This window comes from Macrobrachium nipponense, chromosome 26 (genome assembly GCF_015104395.2).
Source record: "Macrobrachium nipponense isolate FS-2020 chromosome 26, ASM1510439v2, whole genome shotgun sequence".
Classification (NCBI taxonomy): domain Eukaryota; kingdom Metazoa; phylum Arthropoda; class Malacostraca; order Decapoda; family Palaemonidae; genus Macrobrachium; species Macrobrachium nipponense.
The window spans coordinates 21,563,280-21,582,308 of NC_087215.1; the positions used below are offsets into that span (position 1 = coordinate 21,563,280).

At 49.5% G+C, this 19,029-nt stretch overlaps 2 protein-coding genes across 5 annotated transcripts in view; both read right to left on the reverse strand.

Annotated features, from left to right (window-relative positions):
• Positions 1–310, reverse strand: part of LOC135200051 (mitochondrial import inner membrane translocase subunit Tim29-like) — a 40,539-nt gene extending 40,229 nt beyond the window's left edge. For all 3 annotated transcript variants that reach the window (XM_064228298.1, XM_064228297.1, XM_064228296.1), the window contains exon 1: positions 100–310. In XM_064228298.1, coding sequence (XP_064084368.1) covers positions 100–202 — 103 coding nt within the window. In that variant the 5' untranslated portion in view covers positions 203–310. The remainder of the gene's footprint in view (positions 1–99) is intronic.
• LOC135200052 (forkhead box protein G1-like) overlaps positions 1–19,029 on the reverse strand; it is a 315,222-nt gene that overhangs the window by 59,960 nt on the left and 236,233 nt on the right. The gene's annotated exons all lie outside the window — the stretch shown is intronic.

Sequence of the window (19,029 nt, forward strand, 5' to 3'; positions counted from 1 at the left end):
AGAAATCAGAAGACCTATGCAAAGTAAACAGGTATGTACGTACTACACACTAACTACCTGTTTTGCAAAGGGTTATCAATTCTCTACAAAAATACATACCCCACTTTTCTATTCTTCCTCCCTCTAACCGTTTGGGCAATTTTACTGTCCAAGGTTTTCTCACACTTAAAGATGAAAGTCTTCTAATACACATCTGAAACATCTTGTTCTTCTGTTGAGGTACTTAGTTTAGTTTCCAACACAGTTTCTGGATATGTTCCTTCTCAAAATGGAGATGACCTGCAAAGAATTACTGTGTTTAATGAAATGCAGCACAGTGTTTAGTAAATATGTATATCAAGAATGTAATTTATTCCCATATCTTTCACCTAAATCTTATATTAAATTAAATAAAAAAAATTAACAAGAATTGCACAGTACAGTATATTTAGCACAGCTATAGTAGAATCACAACAACCGTGCATCTGATGTCTAGGCCAATCCCTTACGACGCTCCTGATTGGCTTTTGATAAGCCAATTACAAGGCTGGAAACTCTTGGTCTCTCTTGGGAGTTCACATAGGCAGGAAGTATGTTCTACCTCTCCTGAGGGATACGTATTTCAAAAGTATCCCTCTGGAGAGGTGGAACATATATCCTGCCTATGTGAACTCTCTCAAGAGACAGTCTCCAGCCCTTTGATTGGCTTATCAACAGCCAATCAGGAGCATCGTACGGGACGGGCCTAGACATCAGATGCACGGTTGATGTGAATCTACTATAGCCTATATGAAACAATGCATGAAGATACTTTTCATCTAAACATATATCAAAACTTTCCCAGAAAAGTACTACTCTAGTTATCTGCTCCCAATTCTGCAAAGATATCAGTTTAAGAGTCACAGAATGCTACCCAAGCCTAGTCCACACCTTGGTGGCTAGCTTTGCACATTAGCCTAATGCAGCTTAAGCTAACCTTTACTGCAACTGCTGCAAAACATAACCTAACCGATAAACAAAGTTAATCAGCGAAGCCCGTGGCCATGGTCCATGTCATAGTGGTTGGTTGAGCAAATCAACCTAGTCTAACAAATTACAACTGCTGCTGTAACCTCAGCATCAATAATAATTGTATAGTTAGCCTTTCAAGTCTGCAAAACTAAGTTTGTCTGATGTAGAAAAACTGAACTCTTATCTCTGACTGCTTGGTTGGCTAATCATGATTAATCTGAGAATCTTAGTCTATGAATTAACTTCAATTATTCATAAGGCAATTATATGTCATATATTTTACTACTTTCTCAATTAATACATACTATATTCCAACTGTTTGTATTGTATTGTGTTCTATGCATTTCTCACAATAATTGTTTGTGTATACCAACTGTTTTCATGAGGATGGCTTATTACAGTTTGTAAACTGCGACACTTCCAAGCACAGCACACCATATGCAGCCAACTTTGGCCCCACATCCAACTTCTGCCTATAATATATTAGTAGCCCTACCTTGTACGATGGATACACAAAGTTGAGCTCTGATCCATGTTAGCTGAAACTATAACTCATATCATTTCTTTTATCAGAGTGTAAGGTACAGAAAAACCTCTTCAAATATGACTAAAAATGACTGACAAGTGCCAGAAAAACTACATGTATAAGGCTGCTGATACCATACAAAGGAACAAACATATGTAGCCAAGTAGTACTGGTAGTCATGTTATCTCAACTGGTATGAAAAAAAAAAAAAAAAAAAATCAAACTTGGCACCCGATTCAAGAAAGTTAGGGTTACAGTAGTACGCCAACTAAATGGACTTTAGCATACTGGATTTTGTTACTAATCTATGTCCAACTCTGAAAAAATAAATACATTTTACAACAAATGGAATAATAAAGTGCAAAACAGCAAATGCTGAGACTAGTGGAATGGGTGGGTCCATTATTTCCAGAGAAACTGACAACACATGCCCTGCTCTAAGAATGCTCAAGTTTCTTTATTAACATGTGCTTTCTACCTGAGAGAGAGCCAGTACTTTAAATCTAAATCTTTGTATCTATGCTTTTGTAAGTATGAGCCCAAAGTCTTTCCTTTAAAATTTCCTTTATACTGTACAGTTACATACTGTGATGCAAATGCAGTAAACTTAATGTTAATTTTATATTCTAAAAATGCATTTTTTGTTAAAATGAAACTATTCTTTGTTCACCTAGTAAACCGGTGCTTGGAAATTCTAAGTTTAGTTAAATGAGGAGTAATTAAACTTATGTATGTAGTGAATAACAGGTACACACGGAATTAAAACATTCTTTGAAAGCAACAATTATGGTTAAATACATTGTTCATGAAAATGATTGCATTATACTTTGTACATCAGGTTGATATGTGTTCTGAAATTTTAAGAGCTGTGGTTAAAAAAAGTTCAATTGCATAGAGGTGTAAAAAGGGTTAGGACAGGTAATTAATTATCAAGGGTTGACTTCAAGCCATCATACAGGGTTATGTCAGACTTGGCTTACGTCAATCAGAGGTTACATTGCTCTTCAAACAGTACATTCATCAAAAATTATTTCCTGGGTTACAGCAAACGTTGGGTTTGCGGTCACAAGTCCAATGATGACAGGAACTTTAATATAGGTCCCAAAAGTCAGAAAGGTCAAAATTTGGAGGTTTTGTAATGAAAAGCTCAATCAAAATGCAGGTTACGTCATTTTCAAGATACCCAAAGGGTTAAAAATGACAATTTGTCCAAAATTGCATTTTTCCTAACTATACAAACCTGAGGTCCTTTTACAATAGAAGGTACTAGCGGCAGCTGGATAGGTCGTAAGCTTTCGAACAAGGGGTTCGGTAGTTAACTGCTTGTCGACAGGCGCGCGCGCGCGACTGGGAGGTAAACAAATCACTTTTGCTTTTGGCCCAAGCAAAAACTGCAGAGTGAGGGGTGGCATGAGGTGGGGCTATGTGTAAAAGGACCTCAGGTTTGTATAGTTAGGAAAAAAGGGATTTTGACGAAGGAAAAATCTATTTCTGGGTGATTGGCTCGTGTCGCCCTATGAAAGGATCCTTAATATCATTCTTTCTAGGTAAAATTAGCCTAAAATTACCAGAGAAAAACAAAATTAAGAAAATGTCAGTAAAACTGACTCGCTCACTCTTAAAAAGAAGTGTCGGTATGATAATAGGGGCGAGTGTGGAACACTACCACGAGACAAACACCAATTAGAACTTCCTATCAGAATCCCCCAAGAGAGAGCTGATACCAACGGGCGATGCAGCCTCTACTACTACTACTAGAGGACGCCACGGACAGCAGCGCCCCTAGCGGACATCCTTAATTAAAACAACTAAATACATCTTGTCCTGCAAGGGGGGGAAACAAACCATAAAGGGGGGGTTTCATAGGGCGACACGAGCCAATCACCCAGAAATAGATTTTTCCTTCGTCAAAATCCCTTTTCTGGGCTCAGCTCGTGTCGGCCTATGAAAGAGTACCAGAGAAACAGACAAGATGGAAAAAAGGGACAATGAAAAACAGCGTAAAATGATGGATATAATATAAGTAAATCAATTACAGCATACAAACTAAGCACTTAAACTAACTTATACTAAACAGTAAAATAATAGAACGTTAGTAATCTTAAAGTACTTAAATGGTAATTACAGTAAATTACAGTGATGCATGTAATATAAAGAAAAAGGGGGATTTACTTAACAAAATTACAAAATATACAAACTCATGTGTCCCATACCTAGCATAAAAATAAGGTAGGTACACTGAAATCCATCATTAATACAAGTATTGCAAAATATATACAAACACATTGTGTCCTCACCCTAGCATAAAAATAAGGGTAGGTACACTGAAGTTCATCATAAATACAAAATGGTGAATATATACAAACATATTGTGTCCTACCTAGCATAAAAATAGGGTAGGTACACTGAAGTACATTATCAGTACAAGTGTGGATGTCCCTAGCAAAAAAAATAAGGGACAATCCACTATATGATTCAACGGCTAAGGCTATGATATTCGAGTAGCCTGGCGATAGGGTGAGGCATGTTGGCTGATGTAGGTAGAAAGGAGACCTGGATCTATACTACAACTACTATACAGTATCAGGGGAAACTATGTTTCCCGCTGCTACTGCTGAAAACTTTAAAGATTCCAAGGACTTTAAATAATGTCGTTTAAAGACTGTCGGGGATTTCCATCCAGTATACTTTTTAAGATCCTCAAAATTCATATGTTGAAAATAATTAATCGAGGTGGCTACTCCCCTGATATCATGTGCTTTTGGGAATGACTCAGGTTGGCTTGCTTAATGAAGTAAAGGATTTGTTGTCTAATACCTTTTACTGACAAGGTACCACCTTTTTCTTCATGAAGAGAGCACCTGAGGATCTTGAAGAAGTACGAGATAGAAAGGCTCTAAGAGTTGATACTGGGCAGAGAGAAGGATCCTGTGGAAGTGGGATAACCTTCCAAGGAGCCCACCTTGCAATAGGATCCTCCCCATTTTTGGCTAAAAGCTACGATCCGGAGCAAGTAGAACTTCTCCTGATGGGAGGAATTCCACATGACCCGCATCCCTGGATAGAGCCGACAGTTCTGAAATTCTGGCTCCTGAGGCTAGGCTTAATAAGAATAATGTCTTCCTCAGGAGCATTATGAATGTACAAAGGATGAGTGTTTCAGTATCTGAAGCTAGTTTGAGGACATCATTCAAGAACCATGAAACTGTAGTAGGCCTCTGAGAAGGTCTAAGTCTAGCACAGGCTTTAGAGATAGATGTGAAATAAGATTCAGTCAGATCTATCTGAAAACCTACTTGAAAGATTTTCTTCAAAGCCGATTTATGAGTGGTAATCGTGCTAGCTGCTAAACCTTTCAAACAAGGACCTGAAAAAGGATATAGCCAAATTAACTGTCATGGTTGTAGTGTTCGATTCTCTCAAGAAAGATGCTAATTTTTTAACAGCTGAGTCATATTGTCTAATGGTTGACTCTCTCTTATCTGATTCTAGGAAGAGAATATTCTGTGGGTCAATATCAGCATCTTTATTAGCCGCAAACTTCATGAAGTCCATAAAGTTAGGGTCTGGAGAATTCCTGAGGAAGCGAACACAGTCCTCATTTGTACTGATTGTGATAGCTTGGGATTGGGGATCCGTTGAGGTCGGAGACCCAATTCCAGAAGGAGAGGATACCAGTTGCTCTTGGGCCAGTCCGGAGCAATCAGAGCTACTATCCCTTTGAAAGACCTTAGTTTTGCTTAGGACCTTCAAGAGAAGATTCACTGGAGGAAAAATAAAAATAAATTCTCCTCCACTGATTCCAATCCAACGACAGGGCGTCCGTGGCATAAGCCAGAGGATCCAGGTTGGGGGCCACATAGCAAGGGAGCTTGTGGTTCGCTTGTGAGGCGAAGAGATCCACTTGAAGACTGGGACTCTCCGGCCTACCCACTGGAATGACCCGTCGTCCAGAGACCACTCTGATTCCAGAGGAACTGACCGGGACAGGGGCGTCTGCTATCACATTCCTTACTCCTGCCAGGTGAGTGGCAGACAGATGCCATTTGTGTTTGTTTGCTAGGGCAAAGATGGCTATCATGACATGATTTCACATGCTTGGATTTGACCCTCCTCTGTTGATGCAATGAACTACTACTGCACTGTCCAAAACTAGCCTTAGATGAGACTTCTTCGGGGGAAGCAGTCTCTTCAGAGTAAGAAATACTGCCATTGCTTCCAACACGTTTATGTGGAGCTGGCGAAATTGAACTGACCAAGTCCCCTGAACCTGTTTGAACTGAGAGTATCCCCCCCACCCGGACAGGGATTGCATCCGTGTGAATGGTTAACACTGGGAGGGGATATTGAAGGGGTACTTCTTGGCTAAGTTCTTTACTTTTGACCAAGGCCGTAGTTGGGTTTGCGGAGGATCTGTGGGATTACTTGAACAACTTGTCTCGATATTTGGAGTTTGCTCTTGACCGCCAAATTCGATTTATATCTTTCAGCCTTGCTTTCAGAAGGATATCCGTTACCGAAGCAAACTGAAGAGACCCTAGGATTCTCTCCTGGTTTCTTCTTGACGTTTGCTTGCATTTGAGAAATTGTCTGACAGATTTTGCTATTTCCTTCCGTTTGGCCACTGGAATTGACAGATTGTGGGAAGACAAATCCCATTGGATTCCTAGCCACTGAAAACGAGATTCCGGAGTAAGTCTGGATTTCGTTTTGTTTATCTGAAACCCCAGATGTTCCAGAAAGTGAACTACCTTTTTGGTGGCTTTGAGACATTCCTCGACTGTTGGTGCCCAGATCAACCAATCGTCGAGGTATGCTGCTACCATGATTCCCTGAGCTCTCAATTGTTGAACAACCACTTCTGCTATTTTTGTGAATACCCTGGGGGCTACATTCAGACCGAAGGGCATCACTTTGAATGAGAATGTTTGATTTCCTAGCCTGAATCCTAGGAATGGGCGGAAGTGCCTGGCTATAGGGATATGATAGTATGCGTCTGTAAGATCGATGGAGCATGTGACGGCTCCACGCGGAAGTAAGGTCCTTACTTGCGAGAGGGTAAGCATCTTGAACTTGTCGCAACGAATGAAAGAGTTTAGCTTTGACAAGTCTAAGATTACCCTTCTTTTTGTTGAGCCTTTCTTTGGCACGCTGAATAAGCGACCTTGAAATTTTAGATGTTTGACTCTCGCAATAGCTCCTTTCTGAAGGAGTTCTTCCGCGTAATCTGTCAATTCCTTTGACGGTATCTGATGGAATGATTTGATTGGAGGAGGATCTTTGATCCAACTCCAGCCCAATCCTTTGGACACTATGCTCTGTGCCCAATTGCTGAACCCCCACCTGTGGCGGAAGAGGAACAGCCTCCCTCCTACCTGGGGAGCCTCATTGTTGATGGGCGGGTTTGGCCACCACGCCCTCCTCTGAACTGTCTGCTCCTCGTAACCCCTTCCTGCGCCACGTTGACGAAAGTAACCTCTCGCCCTACCTCTCGGCTGAGTGTAGCCTTGAGCCTCATATGCAGGGTTGAAGGCCGGCGAGATAGCGTAGGAAGTGGATGGCTGAGATTGCGGGGGCAACAGGAGGATAGGCTGGGTCTGCTTTGAACTGGCAGGTTGTCCCTGTTGGGTAACCTGGGACCGCCTGCACAAATTGCTGCTGTTGCTGGAGTTTTTTATATGGCTGGAACCTCTTACCAGCCTTCTTCGGTTTCTTGCCAGCAGTGGGAACGGATTCCTGTTTCCTCTTTGAGGAAATACCCCACCTAGCTCTAAGGCTCTGGTTGAGCCTAGCAGCTTCATGGTGTACCTCGTTAACCGCAGGGACTCTGGGAAGAGATCCGCGTCCCCACATGCTAGCGGCCAAGAGTCTATTAGGCTCATGCCTAATGGTACACTCTTGTAGGACATGCTTCCGGCAGTTCCTCCTAGCCTGGAAGAAGTCAAAAGCGTCCGTTAGAACCGTCTGGAACTGAGATTTCGCCAGAATCTTGAACAGCGGTTCCGTAGCATAATAGAGGGCAGCCATTTCCGTGATTATAAGGGAATTGAGGGACCTGCCAAACCTGTTCGCGCATCAAACTCTGCCTGGATTAGGGAATCGGCAGCCTTGGTAGTTTCTCGCCGAACTGGTCCATGGCGCAGTCCGGTTTGAGCTTACCAAGCGTGAACGTAGCTGGCAAGTTCTCCCACAATTCTCCGAAGGCCGGGAAGAGCGGAGAAGTAGACTCCGCCTCCCTCAACTGTGGGATGGGCTCATCCTTGAGGACTGCCTGAAGGGACTTCTCCACTAATTTCGTGGCGAACGGAAGAGAAACCTCCTCTTCCGTCGCGAAAATAGTGAAGGGACTCTTGTAGGCCTGGAGTTTGGTGTTCGTACACTCCCAGTCCTCAAGGCAGTGAACCCATTCCCGCTGAGCGTGATCTCTACTATACAGGACCGACTCCTTAGAGATCTTGTCTTCCCTCGTCAGAGCCGTTGGCGTCAGCCTAGCATAACCGATGAAAGGCTGCGTCAGACCCGGAGGGTAAAACTCGAAGTCCTCAATCCTTCGAGTTCCACACTCCGAGATAGAGATCATTCCATCTTTGAACGGAGCGTAGGCAGCTACTCTCCATGGGTTCTCCATAGAGAAAGCTGGCAAAGAGTCATATGGCGGGAGTTGAAGAATCCATGCTTGACGCTGGGGAGACTGGGGGAGGAACCTGAGATAGCCCAGCTACTCGGTCCTCATTTTCTCTCATTCTGTTAGAGAGATCTTGGATTGATTGGCCAGATTGAGACAGAGTGTTTGAAACAAACTGTGCGAAACATCTGTTCGAAACCGTGACCCCAGTGCGGAGATTTGCGAGCCCACCAGCACGCCCACCTGTTCCATCACCCCTGCTGAAAAAGCAGAGGGATCAAAGGTGCTAGTACCTGCTACCCCTACCGGCGTAGCCGGAGTGGAAGCGGTGGAGGCGGGAGAAGGCAGTGACTCGGCGGGAGCGCGAGCCTTCTCCTTCGAAGCCTTGCTTCTGGAGCTCTTTGGGTGAGAAGAGCTCGGCCTTGCTTTCACCGCATCGGCGTAGGAAGTCGACGACTTCTTAGCCGAAGAAGACGAAGACGACTTCCTAGAAGTCGTCTTGGCTAGAGTCTTCGGTTCTCTCTGTCCCTTCACCTTTGGGGGTACAGAGAGAGCGGGAGAGCGGGTAGGGATCTCAGATCCCACAAAGCCTTGGAATGAAGCACTAGAAGAGGGGACAGGAGAAGATCCAGAAGCACCCAAGGAAAGACCTTGGGCGCCCGACACACCTACCTCAACCAACAAATCCTCCACCCCTACCGCCATAGGTTCGATGTTAAGGTCCAGGGCAGCGACGTCCGGGACCGACTCCTGGGAGGCTACGACCCCAAAGGATTGCTGGAGGTCTTGCTGGATGGAGGCTATCAGCGGGGCAGCGGACAAGGGGTCAACGTAACCCGTCGACTTGCCCGCGGGGAAGATCTGGACGGCCAGCTTCTTATCCAGAATGTAGGGCTGGCCTTTGGCGGCGTTCTTCCCGAAGCCGCCCACCCACGCTTTCAGGGTGGCGAGGGCGACTTCCCTCACACCGGTAGCCTGAAAGAAAGGCGAGATTAGCTGCCAATGGTGGAACGGGGTTAACAAACTTACGACTAAAAGTTGTTAGTAAAATGATAAGTAAGCTTATAACGGACTTACCCCATCTCCCAGCTGACCGACCAGGTCGTAGCAGATGGCGCAGGCTTCAGGGTGCCAGACGATCGTCTCGTTGTAGGACGTGGCACAGGGGGCGTGAGACCTACACTCATCATGTCCACAGGGGTCGAACAGCGTCGCGTTACACGCTGGGACCTGGCAGTTGGTAGCCTGTAAGTGGAAAAGTACATGAGTACCAAGTAAACACTTACAGTCTAAACAGATTGCTCCGCTGGTGCCGGAGCGATAAAGTTAGATTAAACCAGAGCCCCGCCAAAATACGTGTGGTAACCAGGTTGGTATCCTAGGCTATGGCTCCGCTGATGGCGGAGACACAAAAGGAAACCAACCAGGAGTGGTGGTAAATGGAAACCACGACGGAAAATAGCGGGGATGGTAGATAATAATAATATTACACAATTCATTGTAAAATATGTACAATTAGGGTATATCCTTAAATTAATAATAAAACAAACCTCTCTCCGCCCGTCTACTAGAAGAGTGCGTAGGTAAGAAGTAAGCTCCCTTCCGGTAGCGGGGGAGAGATATAAGGATATAGTAGGCAAGCAACCGACCACTAGTAGTGCCCACCCCGCCCGCTAGCGGAGCCAGTAACCTATAACCAAAGGTGCCCCGGCTGCGACGGAAGGCTCCTTTCGTATAGCAAGGGAGGTGGCTGAGCAACTGGGGAGGGGGGGAGGAAGGTCTCGGCGTCACACGGCGGGAGCGAGAGAGGGGGGAGGGATGGCCTACTCCTCCCCGCCTCACCGGCTACCCGCATGGAGACCCTGTACCTCATGAGTGGTCGCCCTATACCCCCCGCTGGGAGGAACCCCTGGCCACCTCCGAGTAGGAGTGAGAGAAGGCGACTGAGGTTGTCATGACAACCAAGGGGTCCCCCAGCTCCTCCCTATACCAGAAAGGGAGGGCAGGGGCAGGGTAAGGTGCGATGGAACACGTGACCGCAAGTGGCCTAGGCCGCGAGCAACACAACCGTGAGAGGGCCACGTGAACCAAGCTGTACCAATACAAGGAACAAGCACCTAGGCTAGCCTAACACCCTAAATAAAATAAATATATACATCGAAAAGATGGAAGAGACACTTTTAGTAAAAGAGAAAGAAGCCCAGGAGGAGGCAGACTGTTCCAAGAAACAGAAGCCTACTCGGAGCCAGCGATAGCCGATGAAGAGCAAGAGCCGGGATGCTGGGCCGGAATAAAAATAATAATAGCCCTAAATACCGAACTAAGAGAATGGTAGGAGGGCTAAACTAGCTAAAACTCGATGTAAAACAATGAACGTGATAAAGTAAGCCCATAAGTATAAGAAGTCCCAGTATGGAGGACCGGGAATTCTTACGAGGCAGCATGGCCGCCACGAGACAACCGGGGAACCGTATATGACCTATTAAGAGGAAAATACTGGTACCCGGAAGATAAAAATGTGGTAAAATATTACTTATGAGTTACTTAACTTAGCCGTGGCAATTGCAGAGCGTTCCATTGTAGATTATAAGGATAATCCCGAAATAGCACAGCACAAGGAAAAGTTGCGTCTTGACGCTAGCGTAAAAATTAAGGATGACCGCTCTAGGGGCGCTGCGGTCCGTGGAGTCCTCTAGTAGTAGTAGTAGAGGCTGCATCGCCCGTTGGTATCAGCTCTCTCTTGGGGGGATTCTGATAGGAAGTTCTAATTGGTGTTTGTCTCGTGGTAGTGTTCCACACTCGCCCCTATTATCATACCGACACTTCTTTTTAAGAGTGAGCGAGTCAGTTTTACTGACATTTTCTTAATTTTGTTTTTCTCCTTGGTAAGTTTTAGGCTAATTTTACCTAGAAAGAATGATATTAAGGATCCTTTCATAGGCCGACACGAGCTGAGCCCAGAAATGCAATTTTGGACAAATTGTCATTTGTTCCGACACGGCATACAAACCTTCGGTCCTTTTACAATAGGAAGACTCACTTCTTGGTGGGTGGTGAATCTGAGTCTTTTGTGAACAGACTGGTGTTCGCCCAACCTTGGAAGCCTCCCTGGTCGTAAGAGCGAGGGAGGGATCCAAGCCTCTGTCCGATTGATCGGGGTGTGCACCGCAGGATCAATGGTCAGACCTCTGGACCGAGTACTAAGAGAGAGGCAAGCGTATCTCTTCGTACCAGCAATGTAAGAACTTGTTCCTGTACAGGAGCAAAGAAAAAGTCATGGTTTTGACTCTTGTAGGCATCCACTTCCCCCCTTGTAGAAGGAAGTGGTGGATATTCTGCTCCTATCCCTAGTGCAAAGGGATAGGATGGGGCTCTGTCATATAGCTCACCGGCATCTCGTCCTTATCCAGCAGGGTGATGACCGTATCCCTCTACCCACAGGTAGAGGGGTAGAAAAAGATAGAAAGAGAAGCCAGTCACTTTCTCATTTACTATCTATTCATACAGTCACACCAGGACTCGATGCTGTTCAGCCTGCTAGGGTCTGGGTTAGCTAGACGACGTGTTGAGCAGCCACCACGGGTCCTAAGGAAACCGATCCAAGGACCTGTGGGCAATATCCAAAAGGTATAAGGAAGGTGCCGGTGGTCTGGTTGTACCAGACCCCTGCCTTCCATACCTGCGCCACGGAGAAGTTCTTACGAAACGCCAACGAGGGGCCAATACTTCTGACTTCGTGAGCTCTCGGACGGGGACGTACGGATGTCGTCACTACCATCAGCCTCATACGCCCTCCTGATGACCTCACGCAGCCAGGACGAAAGAGTGTTCTTTGATACTTCTTCTTGGTGACCCCGGTGCTAACGAAGAGGCGTCGACACTCAGGCCCGAGGTGTCGAGTTCTCTTCAGATAGCGCCGTAGCGTCCTCCCAGGACAAAGCAGCATCTCATCCGCATCATTATCGGCATGAAGTTCCCGTACTCTCTTCGCCGATGCCAGGTCCAGCAAGAAGAGGGGCTTGTGAGTTCCCTGGGTGGGCAAGACCTTTCGAAGCTCCTCCTAAGTAAGGAGATCTCGAACGAGTTCGAGATGTCCAATCCCGTCAGTTTCAGGACGAGCGTCAAGGCGGCTCTGTATCCTTTGACGTGGGAACTGAGAGGAGCTTCTCTCGGCGAAGAAAAACGAGGAAATCCGCTACCTGCTGAAGTGGCCTCTGAGAGGAGAAAGGCCCCGTCTACGACACCAACCACAGAAGACGGCCGACTTCCCCTGGTACACAGCTGCAGAGGACTGACGGACCGTTTCCAGCCATCTCTGTTGCTGCGCTACGAAAAAGCCTCTCGTTCGCAAGAGATGGTGGATAACAGCCAGCCGTGAAGACATAGGGACTGGACTGCTCGGTTGGTACCGCTCGACGTGTGGCTGGGCGAGAAGGTTGTGCCAAGGGGGAATCTCTCTCGGTTCTCTTGCGAGAAGAGCCAGCAGGTCCGGATACCAAATGCCTGGGTGGCCATTTGGGAGCCATCAGGATCATCCTGAGATTCGGGGTGACCAGTGCTCGACTGATCACCTTGCGAATCAGGGTGAACGGGGGAAAGGCATAGGCGAAAAGGTTGTCCCACGGGTGTTGAAGAGCCTCCTCTGCAGCTGCCCATGGGTCCGGCACGGCCGAGAAGAACACCTGGAGCTTCCTGTTGTGCCGGGTGGCGAACAGATCCTCGACTGGTCGCCCCCACAGGTCGAAGAGCCTTTCCGCCACGTCCTGGTGTAGAGACCATTCGGTCCCTATCCCTTGATCCCGACGGCTGAGCGTGTCTGCTACTACATTCCTTCCCTGGAATGTAGCGTGCCGACAGCTCTATTGAGTGTGCCTCGGCCCACTCGTGCACCTGCCGAGTCAACTGGTACAACGGGAGAGACACTAGGCCCCCCCCTGTTTGTTGACGTAAGCCACCACCGTGGTGTTGTCGCACATCAACACCACTGAGTGTCCCATCAAGCGGTCCTGGAACTCTTGGAGAGCGAGGAACGCTGCCTTGAGTTTCAGTACATTGATGTGAAGGTGCTTGTCGTTCTCGTACCACACTCCTGAAGTCAGCAACTCCTCCAGGTGTGCGCCCCATCCCTCGGTCGATGCGTCTGAGAGCAGCTGCATGTCCGGGGGGAGAGTGCGCAGAGGCACTCCTATCTTAAGAGGTTCCTGTCGGTCCAGACACCAGGCTAGGTCCTGCCTCACCTCCTGTGTCAGTGACAATGGAAAGCTTGGGGAATCCGTCGCCTGTGACCAACTCTCCTTTAGTCTCCCTGAAGAGACCGCAGGTGAAGACGCCCGTTAGGGACTGCCTTCCCGAGTGACGACAGGTGTCCGATCACGACTTGCCATCGCTGAGCTACCCGTTCCTGCCGAGACAGGAACTGGTTGGCTGCCTCCCTGAATTTGCTAATCCGCGAGTCTGCGGGGAAGACTCGCCCTGCTACGTGTCGATCAGCATACCCAGGTACTTCTCCTCTGCTTGGGCTCGAGATCGGACTTTTCGAAGAAGTTCACAACGATCCCAGATCGCGACAGAACTCGAGCAGTCGATCCCTGTCCTGTAGCAACTGCGAGCGGGAGCTCGCCAGGACTAACCAATCGTCGAGATACCCATCAGACGTATCCCGTGCGAATGGGCCCAAGCAGACACCAGAGTGAACACTCGCGTGAACACCTGTGGGGCGGTTGAGAGACCCGAAGCAAAGTGGCCTGAACTGGTACACCGTCCCGTCGAGGATGAAGCGGAGGTACTTTCTGGAGGACTGATGAATGGGTATTTGGAAATACGCATCCTTCAAGTCCACTGAAAGCATGAAATCGTTCTCCCTGATAGAGTCGAGCACTGAGCGTGCCGTCTCCATCGTGAACCGGGTCTGGCGAAACCAACCGGTTTAGGGGAGAGAGATCTATCACCGGGCGCCAGCCTCCCGTAGACTTTCCACCAGGAAGAGTCGACTGTAAAAGCCCGGTGATTGATCCGTGACGATCACAGCTCTCTTGCTCAGCATGGTCTTGATCTCCTGTCTCAATGCTACGTCCTTCGATGCCCCTGGAACGTACGCCTGCTGTTGGACCGGGTTGGAGGTGAGGGGTGACCGAGATTCGAAGGGTAATAGATCTCCCTCCCGAAGGACATCTACAATCCAGGTCTCGGCGCCGTAGCGCTGCCAAGTTGCCCAACTGGCTGGCCAGGCACCCCCCCACTTCCGGCAGCAGGTGAGGGGGAACGCCGTCCCTAGCGTTTCCCCCCTTTCTTCGACTTCCTCCCAGAGCCTCCACGAGGGAGGAGGAGGGCTGGGAGGAGGGCTGGTTACGGCTCCCCTTGCTAGAAGTCGAAGAAGACAGAGTCATTCCCCGGGGCTTCGACGCAGCTACCGTCTTAGCCACCGAGGAAGCGCTAGCCGAGCCGTTAGACTTGGCCGCAGTCCAAGGCTGCCCAGACGCCTTCGAGACTGCCTGGTGAACCAGACGGTCACTGTCGTCAGTGCGCCGTCTGTCCACCGCAGCGTCCACCATCTCCTGGGAAGAGAGACGTGGAACTCCGTAAAGGTCCGTTGCGAAGTTACCCAACGCCGCTTCACGCCCGGCCGCCCTGGAAACCCGAATAAGGACAGCGTCCCTTCGTCGGAGAACCAGGTTGGCCCACAGGTTCACCGTCTGGTGGGCAAGGAAGGAGATGGCTCCTCCCCCAGACTGGCAAAAGTCTCCTGAAGGCCGAGTCATCTTCGGGAGAATTTCCCCCGGAGTTGGCTGCGACCTTAGATACTGTGAGGGACCACAGATCTAGCCAGGAGACGGCCTGGAAAGCTGCCATGGCGGTAGATTCCAGGCCGAATGTCTCTTGCTGCTAGAACCCACAGGTTCTCGGACAGGAGCTGCTGCAGAGACACACCCGAAGTCAGCCTGGCTAACTCCGGGTTCACCTGTTTGGGCGGCATCGGGTCTTCAGATGGCACGTAAAAAACGCCGCTGTTGCAGCAGAGGAGGTGGAAGCAGCTTGCTCGACCTGCCAGACTGAGCGAAACCGTCTTGTCCGGAGACAAGCGATTCAACCTGGTCCAGCACTGAGTCCGCCAGCTCAGAACGCGGCAAACCCACCGTCGGTCTGGGTTCCCTCTTCGGGCCCCAGAACGACTCGAGCCAGGACGTGGGCTCGGATGGTGGGAGCAGCGATCCTTCCATGAGGTCGTTGTGCTGACGAATCAGCGCAATAACCTCGCAAAGTTCCTCTGGATCTCAGGAGTGACTGCTTCCTGCGGAGTCGGACCGTCCAGTCCCTCAACAGGGGCAACTCCCGAGACCCTCCTCCCTCAAGGAGAGGAACAGCGACAGACCCCTCTCGGTCTGCTCCAACCACCTGTGCGTACGACCTGGCTGGTCCGAGAACCGTGCCTGGTACGTACGACGCCGTGGTGGGATCCTGAGGGGCGCACCCCTCACGATCACTCCTCAATACCTCGCCCCTCCCGGTGTAATCCGAGGAGGTTGAAGGTATGGAAGAGGCAGACCTGACGCTCCCTCCTCGCTCGCTGGCAGAACCAGCGGGCTTGGAAGACTGCAGGCGATCGCCAACCCGCGGTGGTGGCGATCGAGCTGCAGACCTAGTCGAGCCGTCTCGCTGTGGAGAACGGCTGGACCGAGAACAGCGGCTCCGGTCTGTGTGTCAGAGGAGCTGGTGCTGGTCGCCGTACCCGATCGCTCTCTTGTGGGGAGAGTGACGGTCAGGCGACCGGCGAGCTCCACTGTCACGGTGAGATCGGTGCGTTATCCTCACGGTGCGTCAGTTCGCTGGTACCAGCCGTGGCTGGTGCCGGCGAACGGGGGGACCTCTTCCCCGCCTCAGCCCGTGGCCGGTCATGGGACCGTCACGTACGCCCGGGTAGCCAGCTGCTCGCCGCGAGAGCGAGAGCTGGTCTGGTGAGAGTCGCGTGAGCAGCTGTCACCAGTCTTCCGCTCCGTGCCGTGAACCTGACGCTGAGCGAACTCAGAGGTCTGGTTCCTGGCTGCACGGTCGCTGGTAAGCGACCGTACACTCGGTACCTCTCGCGAACGAGAGGCCGAGACGGACCCTGCTGCTGTGGCCGAACCACTGACAGCAGGTGAGGAAGTGCCGGTGTTAGCCGGCACTCCTCTGGTCCCCGTAGTCTTCCTTCCTTGCGGAAGAAGAGACGGGTCCTGCCCCCGAAGGAGCTGGGTGACCAGCGGAAGAACCCCCCGTCTCACCAGAGCGAGACGGGCCCTTAGAAGTTCCCGAAGGAGACTTCTTAGGGGGGGGGGAGGCGACCTTCTCTTCTTCGCAGGGGAGCCTTAGGAAGACGAAGGGGAAGAGGCGGCAGACGCGACGAAGACGAAGACGAAGAAGACGATGAAGACGACGACGACACCTTCCTCCTCTTCTTCTTCTTCTTCGTCAACCTTCTCAGGGACCGACGTCAGATCTGTCATTCCAGAGCGGAGCCGGGGCTGCTGCTGCCGAAGCAACAGGGCCCGACGCACCTGTCCGAACAGATCAGCATCGGGAGCAGCGGCGCCAGGAACAGTAACAACATCAGCAGGTGCAGGCATCACAGGAACGGCAGAAAACCGCAGGAGCAGGTACAGGACGGCAGCAGTGGTCCACGTCACGTCCGTGGACAGCAGCTGGGCAGGTACGGCAGGTACGGCAGACTGTGTAGGCTGGTATAGGATGGGCGGACCAACGGGCACAGACAATCCTAGGTACCGGTGGGAGGTCCAGGGGCGAGCTATTCGGGCAACAAGTCCGGTCGCGGCAGCACGGCAAACAGGCAGGCGGCGGCATCACACTCCCCCGAGTTACGGCGACTGGCCCCTGCACCGATGTAGTGGGTGTCACAGAGACCGCGTGCTGGGTGTACACCAGGTGAGGAGGTGAAGCGTAACCGGGTGTTGTAATGGTCGTGGTGGTGGTCGTGACCGTTGCATGGGTGACCGCCACGGAGCCAGCGAGATGGTAGAGCAGCCCCTGGACACTCGGCACGCCCTGCAGCCCCAACGATGCCCACACCTGTCCGAGGTCATCCTTCGCGGCAACCGCACCTGAGGAGGCAAAAAAGTCGGGTGATTAGGGGGATCCTCTACCCGTTCGCGCGAAGACGAACGGATAGAGGACCCAGAGTACAACTCGACGTCAGGGTATCTAGCGCCCTCCTCCACACTCGACAAGTCAGGAGAGGAGAAGGACCTAGAAAACCCCCCCCCGAAGGGGAAGGCGCGAGACGTGGAAGTTGAGCGGGCGGCAGGAAAGAAGACGAAGTGTCCGTCACCAAAGGAGTCGCGGGAGAGCTTTCCGACGACTCCTTTGCAGGCCTTCGCTTCCTCCTGCCCTCATACAAAATCCACTGCGCCTCCGACCAAATAATAAACACATTACAAGGCTCGGCTCGGGAGCATTCGCGCCCCCGACACCGAGAATCAGCACAAATATGAGGGTCTATCTCCGGGAAAGAACGGAACTTCCCGCATTTACGCCCTTCGGTACCCGGGCATAGTCTCCGTGGGGTAGCGAGGCGAGGAGATTCCATCATTAATTAATTGCAGTCAATTAATATGAAAAGAGAGAAATGATTGTACTTACAATGAATTCTTTCATACACAAACACAACCATATACTCAAGAAAGCAAACGACGAGAAGCGGGCAGAGAGCGTCGAACACACACGTCCACTCGCTGTGAGGCCGAAAGCAAAAAGTGATTTGTTTACCTCCCAGTCGCGCGCGCGCGCCTGTCGGACAAGCAGTTAACTACCGAACCCCTTGTTCGAAAGCTTACGACCTATCCAGCTGCCGCTAGTACCTTCCTATTGTAAAAGGACCGAAGGTTTGTATGCCGTGTCGGAACAAGTAAGGCTTTCTTACGATTCTCGACAGTATCTCGGGGTTATGCTGTTTTCTGGCTTACGTCACTGCGTAGTCCTAAGGACAGGTATTCACGCTTAGGTTAACTCCTCAGTTCACCCATGACCATTTGACAGATGAGTGTCCACACATAAAGAGTAGAACTTTCAGTCAGACCATCATTCAACTAGGTCATCACCCTCAGTGCTCGCCTAGCCTTCGTCATGGCAACACTACATATATGGCAGCAAAAGGAAACTTTTTACTGGCTGGAAAGGGAGTTGGAGCTACAAAGAGTAGCTGCTGTGGAAATTCACTTAAAAACAGCAAAGAAGCAAAAAGGCATAACAGAGCATGGTCTAAATAATGCGTATTAAAGAGAGATGTCTATTCTCTACTATATTAATGAATAAGGTTGAATAAAAACCTGGGGGTTGGCTCAGTTATTTATGAAACGGACCATAAAGCCTACTTTCACTAGTAACACCTTTCATAAAAAAGCAGGACACTGGCCTAGGCCTATACCAAGTTGTTTGTATCACATGGAAATATTTTCTTTATTTTTTATTATATGATTTGGACTCACAACAGTCTATAAATAGCGCAGCAGGGTCTAACAATGAAATGAGTTAGGCCTATGTACTCAGTTTATTCATATTCTGGTCTCATTGGTTGAGATCCTTCACAGGAGACGTCTAGCAGCGAACTGCTATAAATCGTTGGTTACCTATCAGTCGGTAGAGAAAACTTTTGGTATTTCAATCAGTTCACCAGTTGTGGCGAGTGGACTGACTCCACCCACAAACTGTTGTCTACACAAGTTTTAACGTCTGTTCTGATGAACCGACAGCCCACCGAGTGTAAATACCTGGCCTAACTTGGGGACTGCCTACTAGCAAATCTTCATTACTTATCAGGAGCCCAGACACTCAAAGTATCCCTTAGGTTGAGGTGCTATTGTATGGCAAATAGTATTACACACTCCATCCATTATTACTA